The 19,793-nt window shown below is 52.3% G+C and overlaps 1 protein-coding gene across 2 annotated transcripts; it reads right to left on the bottom strand.

Moving 5' to 3' along the window:
- Window positions 1–1,465: 1,465 nt before the first annotated feature.
- On the bottom strand, window positions 1,466–19,465 carry Etnk2 (ethanolamine kinase 2). 2 transcript variants are annotated; one of them, XM_055598073.1, is made up of 9 exons: window positions 18,939–19,017; window positions 17,722–17,893; window positions 17,146–17,405; window positions 14,121–14,243; window positions 9,527–9,669; window positions 8,258–8,341; window positions 5,867–6,012; window positions 4,366–4,439; window positions 1,466–2,448 (listed from the first exon to the last, which is right to left on the bottom strand). In XM_055598073.1, the coding sequence occupies exons 2-9, from the start codon at window positions 17,764–17,766 to the stop codon at window positions 2,376–2,378; spliced, it is 948 nt and encodes a 315-aa protein (XP_055454048.1). In that variant the 5' UTR covers window positions 17,767–17,893; window positions 18,939–19,017; the 3' UTR covers window positions 1,466–2,375. The 2 variants fall into 2 exon arrangements, with proteins under 2 accessions (XP_055454048.1, XP_055454047.1); XM_055598072.1 differs by lacking the exon at window positions 17,722–17,893 and having other exon boundaries at window positions 18,939–19,465.
- Window positions 19,466–19,793: the final 328 nt, after the last annotated feature.

The following is a 19,793-nucleotide window of genomic DNA, read 5'->3' as shown; positions in this document are numbered from 1 at the left end:
TTGATGAGGGGGTTTATGGGACAGTGTGTTCTGCAGGGGCTCAGTCCCAGGTATATCAGCTCAGTCACACCCCCTCTTTAGAAAAAGCCACATCGTTTGGAGGGGCCCAGAATCGGCCTGTGAGAATGAGGGATCCTGCTAGGTATATCCTTAGAAGAATGGTCAGAGAGGGCCCGGGCCATCCAGTCCACAAAATGGGGCAATAGGAAAAAAAAGCGTTTAGAGCTTCTGGGTGACAACGACAGAATCTCTGTGTATCAAGATTGAACCTGAGCTGATAGTCTCAGACACACACACTCAGAACACGAGAACTAATAGTGCAGAGTTGACATTACAAGTGGTTTCTTGGGTTTACATGCTGGTGACATGGTGGGTTTGATGGATTAAGACCACACAGTACCAAGAACTAGGGGCAGTCATTAGGGGAATGCCCTGACTCCTGCCTGGCCTGTTCTTCAGAGCTCTGGCTGCCTTTCCTTGATATCTTCACGCCCTGGTGCCCTGTCCAGCCGTGAGGCAGGGGCCAATAAGAGACCAGCCAGGTTTCTGGAAACTCTTTGGCCTTTGCCTGGCCCATTAAGTGGGCACTAAAGGGAGCTACTTGGCTCAAAGCCCTACCTTCACTCCAAACTCCCACCTCAGTCAAAACTAGGTCCCATAATATTGGGCCTCCCCAGTTCCTTCTGTTGCCCTACTGCTGGTCCCCTGCAGCCTGGAGGGTCTGGGCACTCGCTGCCAAAGGCACTCTAGATACCTTTGTGCACAGACCTCATCCAGTTGCTGTGTACTCACCACCCAAGTCCTCTGGCCAACTGGAACCTTACCCTGCCTGTGAGAAGCAGGGCAGGTCAGATGAGCAGAAACAGAATTATGTTCTGGTCACTGCCAGGACAGCTGGCCACAAGATGGCCTGGCCCCTGTCTACCTCTCCACAGGCCAAGGGTCAGCCCTGGAAAGGCGGCCTTGGCCCGGAGCTCCCACCTAGGGTGATAGGCGAGAATGGGACTCTGGCTTTGTGGTGTGCTACCCGGCCCACTTCCCCTTCGCTGCAGGATGGTGACTCCAAGGGCGTAGGGGCCTGCACATGAAGACAACCACACAGGCCAACTTTGCCCTTGGTTCCAGGTGGCTGAAAATAAGGTGGGCATTGCTGTGTAATTACGTCCATAGCCACCTGAGTCCACAGGTGACATTGGGGACCTCTTCCCAGCCCTGGCACCATCTGTATGCCAGGGTTGTCTCCCCAACTCCCTCCCAGATCCTTCATTAGCACCCTCTGGAAGCCTTGCCTCTACTGGAGCATGTGACCTTGAAGGCTGCAGCAAGGATGACATCAGAGGTGTATGGGCTGCTGGACCTTAGCTCAAGCAGGAGTGGACTCCAATGGCACAGCAGAAGGGAGGCTGGCCCCACTCCTCCATGTGCTTACCAATCACACTACAAGCTATTGTCCTTGCAAGACAGATTCCTAGAAACAAACATTTTAATGCAGAAACACATGATCATTTACAAATGGATCACAGCAGGGGCAGGGTCCATACCAGACCCCCTAAGGAACCATAAGGACTAAGATGATGCGGATACTGAGCTGGCAACCCCTTCAGTGTCTAGCCATGCTCGGGCAACTGTGCTGACCTCAAGATGCCTAGACTCTGCCCCTTGCCTTTCACTGTTCATTCCCAAATGGGAAGACCTCAGTTAAGTTCAGAATCGAAGGCAGAGATGGACAGATCCTTGGAAGGGAAAGAGGTGGAGGCTGCTGACTCTGGTACCTGCCCCCAACCCAAGACCATTCCCTCTCCTCTGCAGGAACCTAGCAGAAGCACAAGGAGGGGAGCCGGGGAAGGGGTGACTGGATAACATCTGGCTTGGAGAAGTCATCAGCCTCAGACGAGGCAGCTGCTGGCGGAGCTGTCAGGCCCAGCTGGGAGCTGTGCCCCCAAGATGACAAGCAGAGTTGTCTTACTGCTGGCTTGGAGCTCAGCACCTCTCACGTGGGGCATACATGGCTCAGTTAGAGGCTGGGGCACCAGAGGTAGAAATGAGCCCTTCCCCTCCCCTACTAGGAAGAGTCAAGGACAAACAGAGGCAGCTCAAGCTCCAAGGGGGCTTGGGCTGAAAAATGGTGTGCTCTCACAGGGACAGCTCCCAGCTCCCTGCAGGCACTTCCTCTCCAAGTTTGGCAGGGTGAAGGGGGCACAATGCTGGGTCTCATCAGCCTCTCCAAACAGGAAAATGAGGTCTTCATTGGCATCCACTGGTGGGGGGGCTTTTCCATGGATGCCCACCTTCCCCAATGGTGCCAACTCCAAGGCAGAAGGGTACCCTGGGGAGCAGGTCCAGCAGCAGAAGGACATGGAGGAACAGGAGGCTGGTCACTTTGGCATCTCCAAGGCCAACACCTGAGGCTTCACCTTAAAGTACTGGTTGAATCGGATCACTGCGTACCTGCCAGGGACAGGCAAGGAAGTGGTTGAGCAGGGAGCCTTCAGCCTACTGAGGACTGACTGCCTCCCAGCTCAAACCCGTCCAGGTCTGGGCAAGTCAACCCTTTGTTTTTTATTGTTTATTTTGAGACTGGGTTTCTCTGTGTAACCCTGGTTGTCCTGTAACTCACTATGTAGACCAGGCTGGTCTCAAACTCAGCGATTCACTTGCCTCTGCCTCCCAAGTGCTGGGATTAAAGACTTGGGCTACCACTGTCTGGCGAGGGCAATTTTCACTATCATTTCTTTTCTTTAGTCAGGCTGTAGCAACGCTCCCCAGAATGTGTTTAAAGCGTTTTGTTTTTATTATCGTATGGTGTTGATAAATGCCTGTTGTTTCATAGTGGACCTCCAGAACATTTTATCTTTCAAAGTTAAAACTTAATTTTTGCCACTTTCTGGTCTCAGTCCAGTGACTGCTCTGCTCTGTCCCTGTGCGCATGACTCTGTCACCTCTCACAAATAGTCCTAAGGCATCTGTCTTTCTGTGGCTATCTCATTTCATCTAGTATAGTGTCCTCAAGGTTCATCTGTGTAGTGCATGGCCAAATTCTCTTCCTTTCAAAGCCAAAATGATGTTGGCTTTGTTGGCTGAATGAATGTTGTTCATTCAGGTGAGGACACTCAGCTACTGGGTGTGCAAACACTACTGTGAGCCTGTACTTCTGTTCTTTGGGACATACATCCACAGAAGGATTGCTGGGTCATACAGGAGTTCTATTATTGTTGTTGTTATTGTTATTATTATCTTGGTTTCTCGAGACAGAGTCTTACTAAGCAGTCTGGCTCTGCTGGAACTCACTCTGTACAACAGGCTGGCCTCAAACTCAGAGATCCTCCTGCCTCTGCCTTCTGAGTTCTGGGATTAAAGGTATACACCACCCAAGTTCTGTTTTTCAATGTTTGAAGGGACACTCTTCTCCAGAGTGGCTGGGCCAGTTTGCATTCCCAGCAATATACAAGGGTACCGGTCTTCTCTCATCCTTATAAATGCTCTTGATTTTCTGCCTTTGCTGGTTTTATAACATACCCCATGTATTCCCCAGGATCTGAGCCAGCATGGTGATAACCTTTACTGAGGGTAGATGGGAAAGAATGGAGGGATTGATTCCCTGCCTGATTTAATGGACCCCCAAGCTGTCACAGAGTTTAGATATGGTCCCTAAGCCTCAGGAAGAGGTGGATTTAAGTGGGTCTAGGAGGCAGTTGGGTCAGATCTAAATTACCTGAGTGATCTGTGCAAGACCCCTGCACACTGCAGCACCTTGTTAATTTTTTAAAAATATTATTATTGTGTGAGTGTAGGGTATGTGTGCCGCAGTACATATGGAAATCAGAGGACAACTTTGGGATTCAGTGTTCTCCCACAAAAAGTGGGTTCTAGGAATCACACTCAGGTCACCAAGCTGGGCAACAAGTGCTTTACCCACCGAGCCATTTCATCAGCCTTCCCTCCTTGTCAGGCTCTAGCCAGGCGGCAGCAGCTGAGTGGGCCCTGAGTGGTGGTTCTTAGCCTTCCTAATGCTGCAACCCGTCAATACAGTTCCTCATGCTGGGGTGCCCCCAACCAGAAAAGTATTTTCATTGTTGCTTCGTAACTAATGTTGCCACTGTTGTGCATCGTAATGTAAGTATCTGGAGATTTGCCAAAGGGGTTGCAGCCACAGGCTGAGAAACACGGATATGGAAAGCTTGTTAGGGGATGGGTTTTAACTTCACTAGGCGTGTTGGGGCTGTCCAGGCAGCCCCTGCTGGGGATGGGTCAGCTACACGCTGGAAGGGCTCTGGCATTCTGTTTTGACTGGCTTTGGTCATGTGGTGGCCAAGGCTCTCCCTTTTTTCTGCCCCACACCCATCTTCCCTAACTCCCCATACTCACCTGAGGAAGTCAAAGCTGATGGTGGAGTACTGGTTCTGTATGAGTGCCCAGAGTGCCCAGAAGAAATGGGATGCCTGCAAACAGGCCAGAGGGGGTCAGCCCTACCAGGCCACACTGGTGTCACAACCCTTAGCAAGAGAGACACAACCACCTTGGGTGTTTTGCTGAGTTAAACACTGGCCGGTTTGGGAAGAAGTGGAGGCTAGACCACTGGACAGCACTTGGGGACAGGTAAAAAAGACTAGCAGACCCGATTCTACCTGGAGCCTAGCATCCAGGACAGCAGAAGGGGGGTGGGGGTGGGTCCAAGGACTTCAAGGTCTCCCAGCCTGCCTCACTCCACCCCAGGCTCAAAGAGCCATGATTCCCAGTTACCCCTGAAAGCTACAATGCTATGACTTTCCCAGGCATGGGGGCCAGGGTGCACCCTTAGGGCTTCTCCCATCCCACCCTTGATCACACAGTTGCTACACTTTCCTTTCCGTGGCTTAGAAGGGGTGTCGGTGAGCAAGCTAGTATAGGGTTGTTTGCTTAAAAGCTAAGATTTGTTCTTAAGGTGCATCGAGGGAGGAAGAGGTTCGTGTTTGGGCCAGTCTGAGCCAGAACAGCCAATCGATCACAGAAATGACAGGTTTTCTAAGCTGTTATGAATTATGAAGCCTGGAGCGGCTGGCTTGTCTTCTTGTGTTAGTAGTCCCCTAGGCACACAGCAACGGACAGCTGGTATTTTCCTGGGAGAGATAGCATTCCCACTTGAATGCCATAACGCAGCGGCAGTGAGAAGAGGTACCTGGAAGGCACGGCTGGGGTTGTGAGCTAGGGAGTGGCTACAAGGAGGCCTTCCTGTATCATGAAATGCTCAGACTAGCTAGCAGAGACAACTGTTCAGCCAAACAGTTCTGCTGAGCAAGGAGGCTGAGGTCTTTCTTAGAAATACTCCTCTAGAGAGGTCAGCGCCCGGGCTGGCTGGCAGGGGCAGCAAGAACATTCAGGGGACATCTGAGATGGCTGTTTCCAGACCCTTTCTAGGGAAGGTCAGTCCTCAACTGGGCTGGCTAGTTTTACATTAACTTGACACAAGCCAGGGTCATTTTGGAAGAGGGAATCTAAACCGAGAAAATACCTCCACTAGATTGGCCTGTAGGCAAGTCTGTAGGGTGTTTTCATGACTGATTTGGAAGGCCCCGTCCACTGAGGGTGATGCTACTCCCTAGGCTGCTGGTCCTGGATGGCAGGAGAGGGCAGGCTGAATAAGCCATGGAGACAAGTCAGGAAGCAGCACTCCTTCTAGCCTCTACATCAGTTCCTACATCTAGGATCCAGCCTTGAGTTCCTGCCCTTACTTCCCTGGATGATGAGCTTCAAGCTACAAGGCAAAATAAACCCTTTCCTACCCCAGCTGCTTTTGGTCTCAGTGTTTCATCGCAGCAATAGAAGCCCTAACTGAGAACAAGTGACCCAAGGCTCTGGGTGGGGGGCTGTCGTGGTTTCAAACACTCACCAGAGCAAATTTGTTGACTTGTGCATAAAGCCGCTCCACCTCCCTGGGGGTTGCAGCTGTCCCTTTTTGTGCCTCGAGATAATAGTGCAGCCACTGCAGCTGGATCTCCCGAGATGGATAGTGGCTGTAATCAACCTCATTTACACCTAGGAGGCAGGTGAGACAGAAGTTGCTGGATTAGGTTTGAGCCCAGGAGTCCCCTACATTGAGCTGTGTGTGGGCTGGGCTGAGGAGGACCCATGTGAGGATGACCCAGTCAGTGGAGGATCTCCTCTACCCAGCTGGGCACCGCTTGCCTAGGGCTGAGGAAAGAGGCTGGCTGAGTGGCAGTGCCATGTACTGCCGTGCAAGTGGTGGGAATTCCCAGGAAGCATCACCATGTCTAACTCCCTAGAAAGCAGTGCTTCATAGAAGGCCTCAGGCTTGGCACCACCCGATGCCAACCAGCCCTTTCATATCAGGGGCCTAATGCTGTCACCTTTCAGACAAGGAGCTGATGCTCACACTGGCATTTCCCGGGGAAGTGCTCCACCTCCACTGCTTACCATGACTGACGGCCCCCTTTGTACCCTTCCCTGTCAGCCTGCTTTCCAGTTCCTGCAGGCATGTGCTTTGCACAGGAGAAACCACAAGAAAGAAGCATTTTATTTCGGGTGGGAGCAGAGCTGAGCTACCATCTCCACGGTCTCACCTTTCCCTTCTTACACCCTTCCCCTGTGTTCCTTATACCCCCTAGAGAAACAGAGTTTCTGAGTTCCAAGTCTGTGGGTAACAAAGAATCTCCCCTTGCTGAGAGGCCCAGGACACACAGCTAGCCAGAGGCAGGGTTGGTTGGACCTGCACCTTCCTACTGCGCAGTCTGCTTGCAGGCTCCTAAAGGACACAGTCCACCCCCTTTGGAGGCTCAGCGCGCTGGATAAGGACTTATGCCTCTGCAGAGGCCTACCAGCAGCTGAGCACTGCCAGGCATGTGCCCTACAGGGCAGACCTCTGCTTCAGCTCATCACTGTTCAGCTGAGGCCCACCCTGCCTCTGATTGCCCTAGAGTGCGGGGCCCACGGGGTGCAAGCAACTACACAGGCCAGGTCCCCTAAGTTTCTAAAAGAGATGTAATTGGTCAGCCTGGGGTGGCCTGGGGTGGTTGGGGGAGCAGCCAAGGGATGGCTCCACGGTTGGTCAAGGCACCTCAACTCTCCTAAGCCCTAGAGGCCAGCCATGTCATCCTGACACGCCCATATACCAGCCTGCAGATGGCCCTCCAGCTGTGTCCAAGGCCATAGAGGAGTTGTCTCCATGGTTCTATCAAACTTTTTAACATGCCTTCAAGCTGGAAAACATTGTCCTGTTGTCCTTCCATGGGAGGATCTAGATTACCATGCCTTTACAGTATAGCTGCCAAGTCTTGGGGAGGGAGAGAGACTCCCCCCCACCCCACCCTCAGAAAACAGGGTCTCTATAGTCCTGGCTATATTGGAATTCACTATGTAGACCAGGCTGGTTTCAAGCTCACAAAAGATCTGCCCGCCTTTCTCTGCCTCCCGAGCACTGGATTGAAGGCACGCACCACCACACCCAGCCTTTGTGTGTGTCACAGCTCAACAGTGTGACAAAGCATTACACCATCTCCATTTTGCAGCCTCAGAGGGCAGTGACCTCAATACCATACTAGTAACAACAAAACCAGGATTAGAACTCAGGAAGTTGAGATGCAGAAACACTTTTAACTAGCTCTGCCTAAATTATCCACTTCAGGACACCAGAAAACACCTATTTACAGCATTTTTGGTGACATATCTGCATTCAGGGCCTTCATGGGCAATTGTACAAGTTGTACTGGACATGAAGGGGTGCTAGCAAGTTTTTGGGGAGGCGCTTGACTTGAGAAAGGGTATTTCTCCTTTATTATTATTATTTTTTTTGCACTGGATATTGAATTCAGGGCCCTGTACATACTAGGCAAGTGCTCTACTACTGAGATACATCCATAACTATCTTTAATTTTAAGATGGGAGTCTCACTAAGTTGCCCAGGTTGCTCTTGAACACACACTGTAGCCCAGAAAGTTCTTGATGGGATCCTCCTGCCTCAGCCTCCCAAGTAGCTAAGATTACTGGACCTCGCTACTGAGCTCAGTATGGAAGGGGGTCTTTTCCTAATTCACAGTCAGGCTGAGTAGCCCTAGGACACTACAGTGAATGCATTTTCCTTATTTGTACCAAACTGCCACACAGGCTGGAGGTCAGCTCTGGAGGGAGTCCCTTTCTGTGAGATATGTTGCTCGTTAAAAGCAGGCTGTGCCCACCTCCCATCAAGTCTAGGACCACCTGTGGTCCTCACCAGACTTTGCACCCCATCATAAGAAGGCACTGAGGTCAGAGTAATCCCCCCTACCTGCAAACTCATTGAAATGGTTGCCAATGTCAAAAGCCTGGTAGTTGTACCCTGCATATTCATAGTCGATGAACCGTACATGGCCTGTGAGGAAGAGGAGAAGCATTGAGAACTGGTTCCAGATCTGGAAATGGGGCATAGTTAGACTTCCAGACCTCTACCACACACCCTCTGATCCTCTGATATCTATCTGTCCACTTGCCCTCCCCATAGCTCCAGCCCCCTCCAGCTCGGTTGGGGCCTGAGGTTTCTCCATCTAAATGTACCTGTCCACAGCATAGCTAAGGATTAAAAGCAAAGCAATTACTTCCTGCCCACCATGTCTGTGGGTCCAACATGGATTCAACTAACTATAGGCTGAAGTGGAGACTCGGTTCAGTGATTAAGAGCACAGGCTACTCTTGCAAAGGACTTGAGGTTCAATTCTCAGCACCCACCATGTGGCTCAGAGCCAACCATAGCAATAAGTCCACGGGACACGACATCCTCTTTTGGCTTCCATGGGCACTGTATGCACGTGGCACACAGGCATACATGCATGTAAAATAATCAAACACATAAAATACTAATTAAAAATTCATATGTACTAAACATGTACAGACTTCTGCCCTTTGTCATTCCTAAGATAACATGTTAACACCTGTTTAGCTCATATTCCCACTGTATTTGGTATGGTAGGTAGCCAGGAGGTACTGTAGGGTGCTCTGTGGAGGTCAGAGGCAAATACTATACTATTTTATTTATTTTCAAGTGTTTCCAGGACAGGATTCTGGTTTCTCACACAGGGATACTCTCCCTGCCAAGCTCCACTCTGTATGCTGGCACACTCAGATGTCCCCAACCAATCTACGCTGTGTAATGAGGGATACCTGTATTTCTGGGGGCAGGGGGGTTACATTCTCAGGAAGAGTGAGATGTAGGCAGTCTCTCCCTCTCTTATCTCTTCCCTACTTCCCTACCCTCTCAAGTTTCTGTTGTTGTAGTTTTGGGTTTTTGTTTGTTTTGGTCTTTCAAAACAGGGCTTCTCTGTGTACCTTTGTCCTGGACTCACTTTGTAGACCAAACTGGCCTTGAATTCATGGAGGCCTGCCTCTGCCTCCCTGAGTACTGCGCCAGCTACAATATGTTTTTCTAAGTGGGGCTTTTCTGCTCTCATTTCTTCTTCTTTCTCACAAATTAAGATCAACATAAGGCATACCATGTCCTCCATGAAAAAGGAAAAGTGGCAAAGCCTTCTCCTGGGAGTCAGAGGGGCTTGAGGGGCTGTACCTTTGGCGCTGTCATAGATGATATTCTTGCAGAGCAGATCGTTGTGACAGAATACCACAGGAGAATCCAGTTGGGACAGGTGTTCCTTCAGCCAGGCCAGCTCCTGTTCCAACTCCTCCACCTTAGGGACATCTGCAGAAAGGCTGAACAGTGGCAGAAAGAAAGAAAGAAAGAAAGAAAGAAAGAAAGAAAGAAAGAAAGAAAATTTTTAAAAATTGCAGGTTGAAGGAGGCCTGACTCAGAAAGACAAGCCCTAAACTCTAGCCGGATTATTCCTTTACTGTAGAGACCTCAGACAAAAGGCCAGCCCAGCCCCACTTATGTCCTGTCCTCCTGGTTCCCATGGTTACACCGAGAAGCAGATTAAAACCTGGTCATAAAAGTAGCTGGCAGAACATAAACGTCACTAACTAAATGGCATCCCTGCTACTTTGTGAAATGGACAGGGTGAGGAAGGAGGACTCAGGAGAAGATAGGAGAGGTGACAAGTGTCCCAGGCCATGGCTCCAGGGGAAGAGAGAATGGGGCCCATTGGATTAATGGTGAGAAGCAGAACAGACCTGGCCCACGGTGCTGAGAACTTCCTAGGAGAGGCTGCGCTCCCCTAAGATGAGACTCCCCAATAACAGAACCCCAACAGGGGCTGGAGAGATGGCAGCTAGGTGCCCCAGTGTGGCCCCTTGTACCTCAGCAGCTGACAATGTGCTAGAAGGCAGCTATACCCTGTGCAGTGTGAGAGAAACAACAGCAACCCAACACACCCCATGGAAGACCTGTTTTGCCACTCCCAGCAACTAATTCCTGTCACCTTGAGCTATGAGTGCTTCCTGTTCCTGTCCTTAGACCAGCTTAAAGGCTGAGCAAAAATTCAAGAGGCTACTTCCATCCACCCCCATGTCACACTGAAGTAGTGTTGTCTGCCAAGCATGCTGGGGAATGATCTATCATGGATCAACCAATACAGATGTTGGGTAAGAACACACTGTACTCAGGTGTTCTGAACTTTGGCCCTTCAGGTATACAGGTTTGTGTAAACTGAAAAAGCCAACAGAGCACAGACATTCAAAACTCAGAACTATCCATAGACAGGGGGTGCTGGGCCTGGACTCTGCTCCTGTTTCTCTGCCCAGGACAGCAAAGGTTCACAGGGGAAGACGACAATTGAGATGGGCTCTGGTTCATCTCCCTGCCAAACAGAACTGTCTAATTTGTCCCCGTGTCCCCTGTAGAAAAGGAAAGCCAAAGCCAGAGGGGTCTTAGGTCTTCTGACACACCTGGGAAATGGAAGAAAGAAAGGAAAGAAACCTCACCCCAGATGCCTCACAGCTTGGGTACACTCAGATCCAACACCTCAACCCACCTGGGGTCCCAGCCTACCATGTGTCCTCATCACAGGGCTGTGTCCCCTTGCTGAGCCAGGCAGCCCCCAGGCTGAGGAGAGGGCCAAGCTGCATCCTCAGCCACAATGCGTCTTCCCTGAAACGCTACTTTAAGACTCCGCTCTTACACCAGGGTTATCTCAAGATAAGGGCTGAGGAGGCTTCCTTTGGTTTGCCCAGGTCTCAGTCTGAAAATCATGCCTGTGACATCCGGAGGCCCACTCCCTGTCTCTGGCCTCAGCCTGATCCTACCCTGCCATGCCAAGGCCACTGTGAGAACAATCCAGGCCTATCTCCAACCCCCTCCCCCTTTGACTGCAGAGTGTCCCTCCCTGAACATGTGGACTTCTGCCAGCTTTGCTGCCTTGACAGCACCAAACTCCTCCACCTCTGCAGGGTTAGCAGCAGGGCAGCCATCACTGCCACCCCAGAAACATTCTCACCTCAGAAACAGTGGAAGGGTGAGGAGCTGGGGTCTCTGAGAGGCTTGGGACTCCTGTCTGGGGAGGGACTGCTGCTTGGCCATCTCCATTTAGTTATCACTGAAGGAGCAAAAGTTCTTTCTCCCCTACTGGACCAACTCTCGTCTGCTCCAGTCTCCTGGCTTTCTGCCTTTGTCTTCTCATCAGCCTACCTACCACTGTCCTCTCATGATGTCCCTAAGGTAGTTGCCAGCCTACCCTGCTTCATGCAGGGTCAAACAGCCACCAGGGCCACCAAGTCACTTTCCACAGCCTCTGACGTAGTCTATCCTCCACCCCACCTACCTGCCAAGCTGGCCCAAGTAGTATTGCCCAAATGTATTTCATGCTTCATTGAGGGCCCCTGTAGTCCTGGGTCCAATGGGAGCCCTCCCTGAGTGGGACTAGTGAAGCGCACTTAGCAAGCATTCTGTGGAGGACCTGATTCTCCCAGCTTGGGTTTCCCAGTCCTAGAACCTGGCCCCAGTGTGTCTCCCCGCCTCAAGTGCACAACCAGCTTCTTTAGCAAAGCTGTTCTTATGCCCAGTGGCCCTCCTCCTAAACCACAGTTCTGGCTTAGGCACCTTTATAACAGTGGGCATGGGTCACTCACTTATAATCCTAGCACTGCGGCAGTAGGATCATGAGTTCAAGGTAGGTTTGCCTGGTCTACATGAATTTGAGGTCAGTGTGGGCTACATAGTGAGACCCTGTCTCAAACAAACATCCTGGTTTCCTCATGCTTGCCATCCTGGCTCCTTAGTATGGTACCCACGTCTCGTTCTCTCACCCTCCTCTTCCCCACTCCCACAGCCTCCAGCCACATTCACCCACTTGGCAGCCTTGAGCAGACTGCCCCAGGCTGTCTCCTGAGCTGGAGTAGCCCCTCTCATCTTGCCCTGTCACTTCTGCCAAGATGACTTTTGCTGTCCTTTCCTACCCCTGCTTATGCATTACACACCCTGCCTTTTGTGCCAAGTACAGGCATGTTCTGTTTACCCAGCTGGCTCCTGAGGGGCAGGGCCTGTGTCATAATCACCTTCACTTTTCTACCATTTTAATCCCAGTCAATCAATGTTTGTGAAATGAAGGCTTAAATAAGTCAGGGCTGTGAGGTAATGCCTGGAGTCCAAGATGCTCCATCTAGTTTCAATGGCTGTTCAGCATTGTCCTGGACTAGCAAAGCAGTGCAAAGGGTCAGGGGACAGTCCCTTAGACAGGCTCAAAGAAGTTAAATCTTGATTTCCCAGAGACCAAAGGCATGACAAGAACAAAGGAAACTGGCCAGCTCCTCACCAAGGGGCTCTCTCCTCCTGACAAGATCATCCACCAAAGCTACACAGGGACAGAAGACAAAGGGAGCTGTAGTGTCTAGCCATGTGTGCAACAGGCCTGCACCCAGCAACAAGAAAGTCCCATTTCCACCTGTCAGATAAAGGTGCTGGCTGAAGGGGCATGTCACAGTGGAGTTCTCAGAGACATGGCAGTCTTTGTCCCAGGATCTGAACATGGTCAGACAGAGGGCAGGCTTGAGCCAGCCTGGTTACTCACAGCACAATCATTTTGTATGAGAGTTCAGATAAAGTTGTGGGTGTGTGCAAGAGTCAACTAATGGGGTCAGTTAATGACGGCCATTCCAGAGGACAGAGTGAGCCACCACCCTCCTCCTTTAACACTTCAGCAGAGGTAGAGTTCAAACTGAAATGAGCTAGGAGATGTCTTTGAATGTCCAGCACGAAGAAATGATACACATTTGAAGTGAAGACACCTGTTACCCTGATTGCACCATTGCACAGTGTATATATAATTACCTGTCAATCAAGGACATTCAAACTCATTTTAAAAGGTGACGCTTGCTGGGTATGAGAACACAAATCTTTAATCCCAGCTCTTGGGAAACAGAGGCAGGTAGATCTCTGTGAATTCAAAACCAGCTTGGTCTACACAGTGAGTTCCAGGCCCAGGGGGCTACACTGTCTCAAAAAAAAAAAAAAAGTGAATATTTAATCTTTGCAGGGTACCTGGATGGTCAGAGACCATGTGTTTGACTCTTTTCCATGCTTTATTCTCCAACGCGTGTCAAGAGTTGGGCACCTGCAGACCAGCAAGCAAGGGGGACTTTGGGAGACCCTGTTTTCCTTGAAAGTAGACTCAGAATGGGAGAAGCTTCTGTCCCTGGAAGGAGCTCTTCAAGAAGCAATGGGTGTGAGTAAGAACAAAACGGGGGACGTGGTTCCCAAAGGTACACAGGCATATGAGGAGTCAGGCAGTTACCAGGGAATCTTGACATCCCTAGAGCTTGCTGTCTGCTCTTAAATGACCCATTGACCTCAGCACCTCAGGTTCCCAGAGGCTCCACCCTCCTCTGGTTCTAAAGACAGAAGGCAGTTCTTGAAGAGTTAAGTCCTGGGACGGGAGACTAAGGCCTCACCCTGACAGCCTGACAGGGGAACAGAGCTTCCTCTAGCAACCCTAGTCTTTCCTAAGAAAAATGGGAGTTGTCCTAATCTTGCTACCTGACACAGTCAGAGAACTCAAAGAAAAATAAGCACTAGTATGCAAAACTGATCTTTGTTGCTGAAATGCAGCCAATGGCCTCCCTCTGCCTGGACTGTGGCTCAGAATGGGTGCTCAGGAGAAACTCCTCCTGAGAGGAACTTCATCCCTCAACCTCCTCTACAAGTGGGCTGGAGCCAAAAGTAAGGGGGAAGGGCAGAGACAGTGGTGGCTTTGAGCCCTCTCAACTCTCTGTACCTGGGACTGATTTCATCCTTGACCAGAGTGAAATAACGGTGCATCTTATGCCAGAGGGTGGGCTTAGGCAGGCTTCCATTGGTATGGATGGTGTGAAACTTTGCCATTTCTAAGGCAATTAACCTGTAACAGAAATGGGAGGAATAGAGAGTGTCAGTATTGAGCTCCTCCTCCCATTCAGCCCCATCTGACCAGAAAAGATCCAAAAGCTTCTGGGTGCTAGCCAGAAGCCCACATGTGGGGGCATGACAACAGCCCTTGGTCTCCCAAAGAAAGTCTCAGCAGAAGGCAGGAAAACGCAGTCAGACCTTCCAACGATTGCTCCTTTTCTAGTCGAGGGCTGAGCCAGAGAAAAACAGAGGAGCATTTGCTCCAGGCCAGTGGCTTCGCTCTCCCCAGGCTTCCCATACCAGCCCCTGGGAACACAGGGGCAACCAGGCATAAGGGCAGTGCCCTTCCTCCCCTTACCCCTGGACTTTGCCCTGTCTTCCCAGGAGAGGCCCCTTTCTATGAAGATATCAGTGGGTATTGAGGTAAGGAGGAAATGTTAGCCTCTTATCAGTCTAGCCAAGGTGGGAAGGCTGGCCTGGGGCAGCCCCTTCTGATTTCACAGAGAATTGATACTGGTGGGCGGATATCAAGGACTCAAAACAAGCCAAGTTCTCCTACAGACAACATCCAAGGTCCTGGGGTGGAATGAGCCAGCTGTCCTGGGGGAGGAGTGTGTAGCTGGGAGCGAGTAGGGATGAGTAGAGGACTGGCTACTGAAGAGGGAAGGACCTTGATAAGAACTTAGCACCAAGGCCAGTGCCAAGGTCAGCATGAAGACTGGGGTCCCAGCTGGGCTCTGCCAGGCCTCCCTCTGCAGTCCACCCGTAGCTGCCTGCCAAGCGTCCAACACCCAAGCTTCTGAGCTTCCCTTGCCTCTGCCTGTTGCTTGAATAATAATCACTGGGAAGCACAACAAAGGGGCTGGTTGTTTGAAACTTTGTTACAGAGCTGTCTTAAGGATCCTCCTCCCCTTGCCAGGCCTGGGATGAGATCAGCCACGCACTGTGGGGCAGGATAATGTCAGTTTCAGGCTCCTCCCTAAGCCTCCCACTTCCTCTAGGGTCATCAGCAGCTGAGTAGGTACATGGAGGTCAGAGGTCCTGGGGTAGGTGGAAGCCCACGAAGGGTCTGGGAAAAGCAGACAGAGACCTGAGGCCCAGCCCCAATGTTTCTTCTGGAGGAAGATTCTGAAGGGAGCGGTTCCTTGAATATCAATAGAGCTGCTCTGTGAATAGCAATAGAAGTAACTTCAACACTCAGCATTTTCATGCTGCAGAGCTTCTGCACATCAGGCTGGGGGTGGGCTCAAGGGATAAGGGGGGTACTTTCCTGCAGATACCCTGTCATCATGACAAGAGGGAAAAATCTCCATCCTGGGAAAGTCACCAAGGAAAGGCCCACGTCCTACACCCACCCCAATTTCTGGCTCTCCCCCAAACACCAACTTCTTATTATGGCACCTAAATCCTCCTTTAATCTTCCTGACAGTGGTAATAGTTTCCAGAAAGAGGATGAGTGATGGCATGAGGTTCAGAGAAGCGGAGGGAGACTAGGAGTGGCGGGGACTTGCCAGTAGTTGAGCTTATTCACACAAGACTAAGGGAGACGGGTAAAGGAGGGCAGGGGCTGATGTGCCCTGCGTTGATCCCACCTCTCCAGGTTGGGTGTGCTCAGACTGAATTCCAATGAACCCTGCATAGGTGGGCACGCCCTTCACCCCCTCTGCCCGACACACAACTATAACACACAAGTCAAATTCAATGTCCTAGGACACTGAGGCAGCACAGGAGTGTGGAGGGTCAGCCATGTGTGTAAAGAGAGCCAAGTTCACTTCCTTGGGCGGACTGGTGGGTGGGTAAGGGTAAGCAGAAGAGGCTCGGCCTACCCTTCGTAGGCAATACTGCCCTTAGTATGCGAGAAAAGTCTCCTACCTTTTGGGTTGGACACTGCAGATGCCAAGCAAAGCCCCTGCACTGCTGCCCCCAGCATTGGGAGTAAACCTCAGCCTGCCCAGACCTCACTATGATAGTTTGGTGGACTTCATCCACATGGCGCATGGCACTGGGGGAGGGGGGGAAAGCGAAGACACTGCCTGACAGCCCTGCCCTGGCTCAGTTGGAGCAGAGAGAATGGTATAGTGGGGGCTGTTTGGTTTTCCCCCTGTCAGGGCCTACAGTAGTATCCATGGGGATATTTCTATACTATAAATGCAGTTCCTAAGTCCTACATATGCAGGTAGTTACTGGGAACAAGATCCAGGTATTGTGGGCCTTCTGCATGGAGGTCCCAGTGTATGCTAAACCTGAACCCAAAGGGCCCTCAGCTTAGGGGGAGGAGAGGCTATTCCTGCTAAAGTCAGGTTCACCCTGGACTCTGCAAAAGATGGGAGGGAAGCTGGGCAAGGTGATGCACACCTTTAATCCCAGCATTTGGGAGGCAAAGGCAGGTAGGTCTCTGAGTTTGAAGCCAGCCTGGTCTATATATCAATTTCAAGGAGAGCCAGTGCTACACCAAAAGACCCTATCTCCAATAAAGGAAAGAAAGAGGGAGAGGTAGAAATCTAAGTGCTGCACTGAGGGGGTTGAGTGCGCAGAGGCAGGTGGATCTCTGTGAGTTTGAGGCCAGCCTGGTCTACAAAGTGAGTCCAGGACAGCCAAGGGTACACAGAGAAACCCTATTTTGAAAAACAAATGAAGAAGACAAAGAAAAGAAATCCTGTGTGCCTTCAGAATTTGGCTCAGATTTCATTCCCAGGGCTTCTGAATGTTTTCATATCAGACACAGAGTGGATAGAGGTTTGAGAAATGGGTGTGTGTGGGGGGTGCTGGTCTTTGCTACATTTTCCTGCAACTCATCCTTCTAGTGGACATCATTGTAGGGCCATGGAATGCTGTAGCTTCTGAACAGAGCACATCAACAAGCATTTCAATGCAATTGCAGGCCTTATGACTCTTCACCTCCTCACCCTCCTCACCTGAAGAGATGGGGCTCTCGGATACGCTCCGGTCCCAGGGCCACACCCTGCATGTACTCGTAGCACAGCCCATTCTGAAAGGTGCAGTAGAGTTTGGGGGCGCAGCCGTGTGCTCGCAGCATCTGGAAGTTGCTGACCTCATTCTCCCGGTCCACCAGCAACTCCGTCCGCTCCCCATACACCCGGACCAGCACGCAGTCCCGCATGTCCTCCTCCACATAGCAGGCCACTAGCTTGTTGGTGATGCCATCTTTGAAGCGCTAGCATGGGGAGAGGGCAGCCATGGGTAGGAGGGTGGGGTATGATCCCCTGGTCTCTTCCCAGAGCTTCAGTCAAAGCAGAATGTGCTCATTTGAATGCTGAACACAATCCCACACCAGCTAGCACTATGCCCTGCCTTGGAGTAAACTACAACTGGGGGTGGGGTGGGGGCAGTGGCAGCCACATTGAGCCCAGGCACACTCAGCCTAGGACTGCCCCCGGGACATGGAGTTCAGCTGAGCGGGCACATCCATGCTAGGCAGTAGGTAGAGGCCCTCCCCTCCTTTCTCCACTCCTGGCCCTGAAAGAACCCACCTCAGGACAGAATGTGGCCTTAAGGACTGGAAGCTGCCCAAACATCCTGACCAGCTGCCTTTGGCCAAGGCAGGCAAGGGGTTCTCAGCTGTATCTCCTGCTCCATCCAGTGGCAGAGGAACAAGGAGGGTACTGAGGTTGGCACTCGTCCCAGGGCTGAGTCCTTGAGTCTCTGAATTCCACACCAGGAGAGACAGGAGACAACAGAAGTGAGAACAAAGACTCTGGGCAGGCTGATGAGGAGGAAGAGACCAGGAAATAAAGTTTTATGGATGCTATGTGGGACTTTAGAGGCCACCTGCACCGATTCTGTGGGAGGAAACAGGCCTAGTGCGAGCCTAGATCAGCACCTGCCACACTGGATATCCGCTCAGGTCTGCTTGATGCCTTCACTGCCTGGCTGGGTCCTCTGAAAATGCTACCACACACAGCCCAGCTCTCCTCAAAGCTGTGCCTTCCCCATTCAGAAGGTCTGTGACTCGGAGCCCTACCCCTTCCCAGGCTGCCCAGGGTGTGGGCAGCTGGGTAGGTTTTTAAGAGAATGCAGGACAGCTGGGGAGTAAGCCAGGGGCCACAGTGAGCAGCTCTGCCTACAGGTGTGTGGTGGTGGTGGTGGGGAGAACAGATCCAGCTTAAGTAGGATGGCAATGGCGTGGGGAGGGGGGAAGGGACGGGACGGGGAGGGGCTACTCTGAGCCAGCCTGAGGCCATGGTGAAGGTCTCAGTGCTTAACTGGAATTCCGACTTTCACAGGGCTGGCTCCTGGGGCTACAGGGAATGTTCAGGTCCCCGAGGCTTGGATCTCACGTTAGGGTGAAGGGACAACACAGGTGTAGGGGGGAGGTTTCCTTAAAAGTTCGTGCCTCCTGGGGCTTCAGAGTGGCTGGGTACGCACTTCTAGGCAACTAAAGGACAAGCACGCAGCGACAGGGGGTGGGGCCGCAGGCGCAGCATGCTGACAGTGGGCAGGTGAACCTCCGGCTGCACGCTTGGGAACCTCAGGATCAGGCGAGTAGGGAGGGTCAGGGAGGCCTGAGCCCAGCTTTGCATAGGTATCGAAAGAGACGGGAGAGCTAAACATAAACCACGGTCCAACCCTGCGCAACAGCCGCGCAACCCTGGGACCCTCACTCGGAAGGGTGCACTGACGGGCGTCCACACAGCCCCGCTGCAGCCCAGGCAGGGCCCCATCCCCGGCCTCGCGCCCGCTCGGCTACCTTAGTCCGAACTTGTTCGGGCTTCCAGTGCGGCCGCAGCTCCCGGATGAGGCGCAGGGCACCGGGGAGGATGTCGTCCTGGTCCACCGCGACGCTGAAGCACGGGACGGCGGCCCTCGGGGGCCCTGGTGGCTCCCCGCAGCCGGCGCTGCCCGCCGCCTTTTCCTCCATGCCCCATGAGCACTGCGGGCAGGGCGCCTGCCTCCGCAGGTAAAAGGGCAAGCACCGCACTGAAGCTGAAGGGGGCACAGCCATTCCCAGCAGCCCCACCCCCTCGGAGCCGCCGCGCCCGCGTTAGCCCCTAAGGAGGGGGCCTGAGAGAGAGTGGGAGTGGTCGAGGAGGGGCCAGGGGAAGTCCATGACTCATGAGCGAGCTGCCTGCTCCGATCGCCGGCGCGCAGCCGGGCAACACATCTGGCCGGGGATCGCCGGGGTCCGCCGCGACAGTGACATCACGGGCCGCAGTAACGCCCCTGGCCCCGTCCCCGCCTCCGGCCGAGGGCTGCCCATCGTCTCCCGCAGCTGAGTCCACGGCTACCTGGAGCTCTGGGGGGGGGGGGGGGTGAGGAGTGGCGAAGCCCCGCCCTAATGACGCAAAGGGAGGAGCCTTCTCAGGCTCCGCCCAGATCCTTGCTCGGCATCCCAGTGCTAGATGACCTGTTTCCCAGTGGGGCCCACAGCTCTTGGCCAATTCTTTCCCGGTAGCTAGTTTAAGGAGCCAGGGCTAGGTCGGAAGAGCTTCCTGGAATATGGAGCTCGGCTGCTCCTATAGTGTGGGCTTCGGCTTGCCTTCAGATCTCTGGACCTTTGAAAACAGGTTGGGCTTCATTCCTAAGGTTTCCAGGCATCACCCAT

The sequence above is a fragment of the Psammomys obesus genome, unplaced genomic scaffold, assembly GCF_907164565.1.
Source record: "Psammomys obesus unplaced genomic scaffold, mPsaObe1.curated_primary_1811, whole genome shotgun sequence".
In the NCBI taxonomy this organism is placed as follows: Eukaryota; Metazoa; Chordata; class Mammalia; order Rodentia; family Muridae; genus Psammomys; species Psammomys obesus.
The sequence above is the reverse complement of the archived record's forward strand: the minus strand, read 5'-3'. Positions and strand labels throughout refer to the sequence as shown.

What these genes read in the sequence shown, in the direction of transcription:
- Etnk2 (XM_055598072.1), bottom strand. Translation starts at nt 19,193, where the DNA reads ATGGCTGTGCCCCCTTCAGCTTCAGTGCGGTGCTTGCCCTTTTACCTG. An exon ending in AAGGATGAAATCAGTCCCAG is followed by an intron (nt 9,670 to 14,120) that starts GTACAGAGAGTT and finishes GCCACTGTTCAG; the next exon opens with CCTTTCTGCAGATGTCCCTA. An exon ending in CCATTTCAATGAGTTTGCAG is followed by an intron (nt 6,013 to 8,257) that starts GTAGGGGGGATT and finishes CCTGCCTCCTAG; the next exon opens with GTGTAAATGAGGTTGATTAC.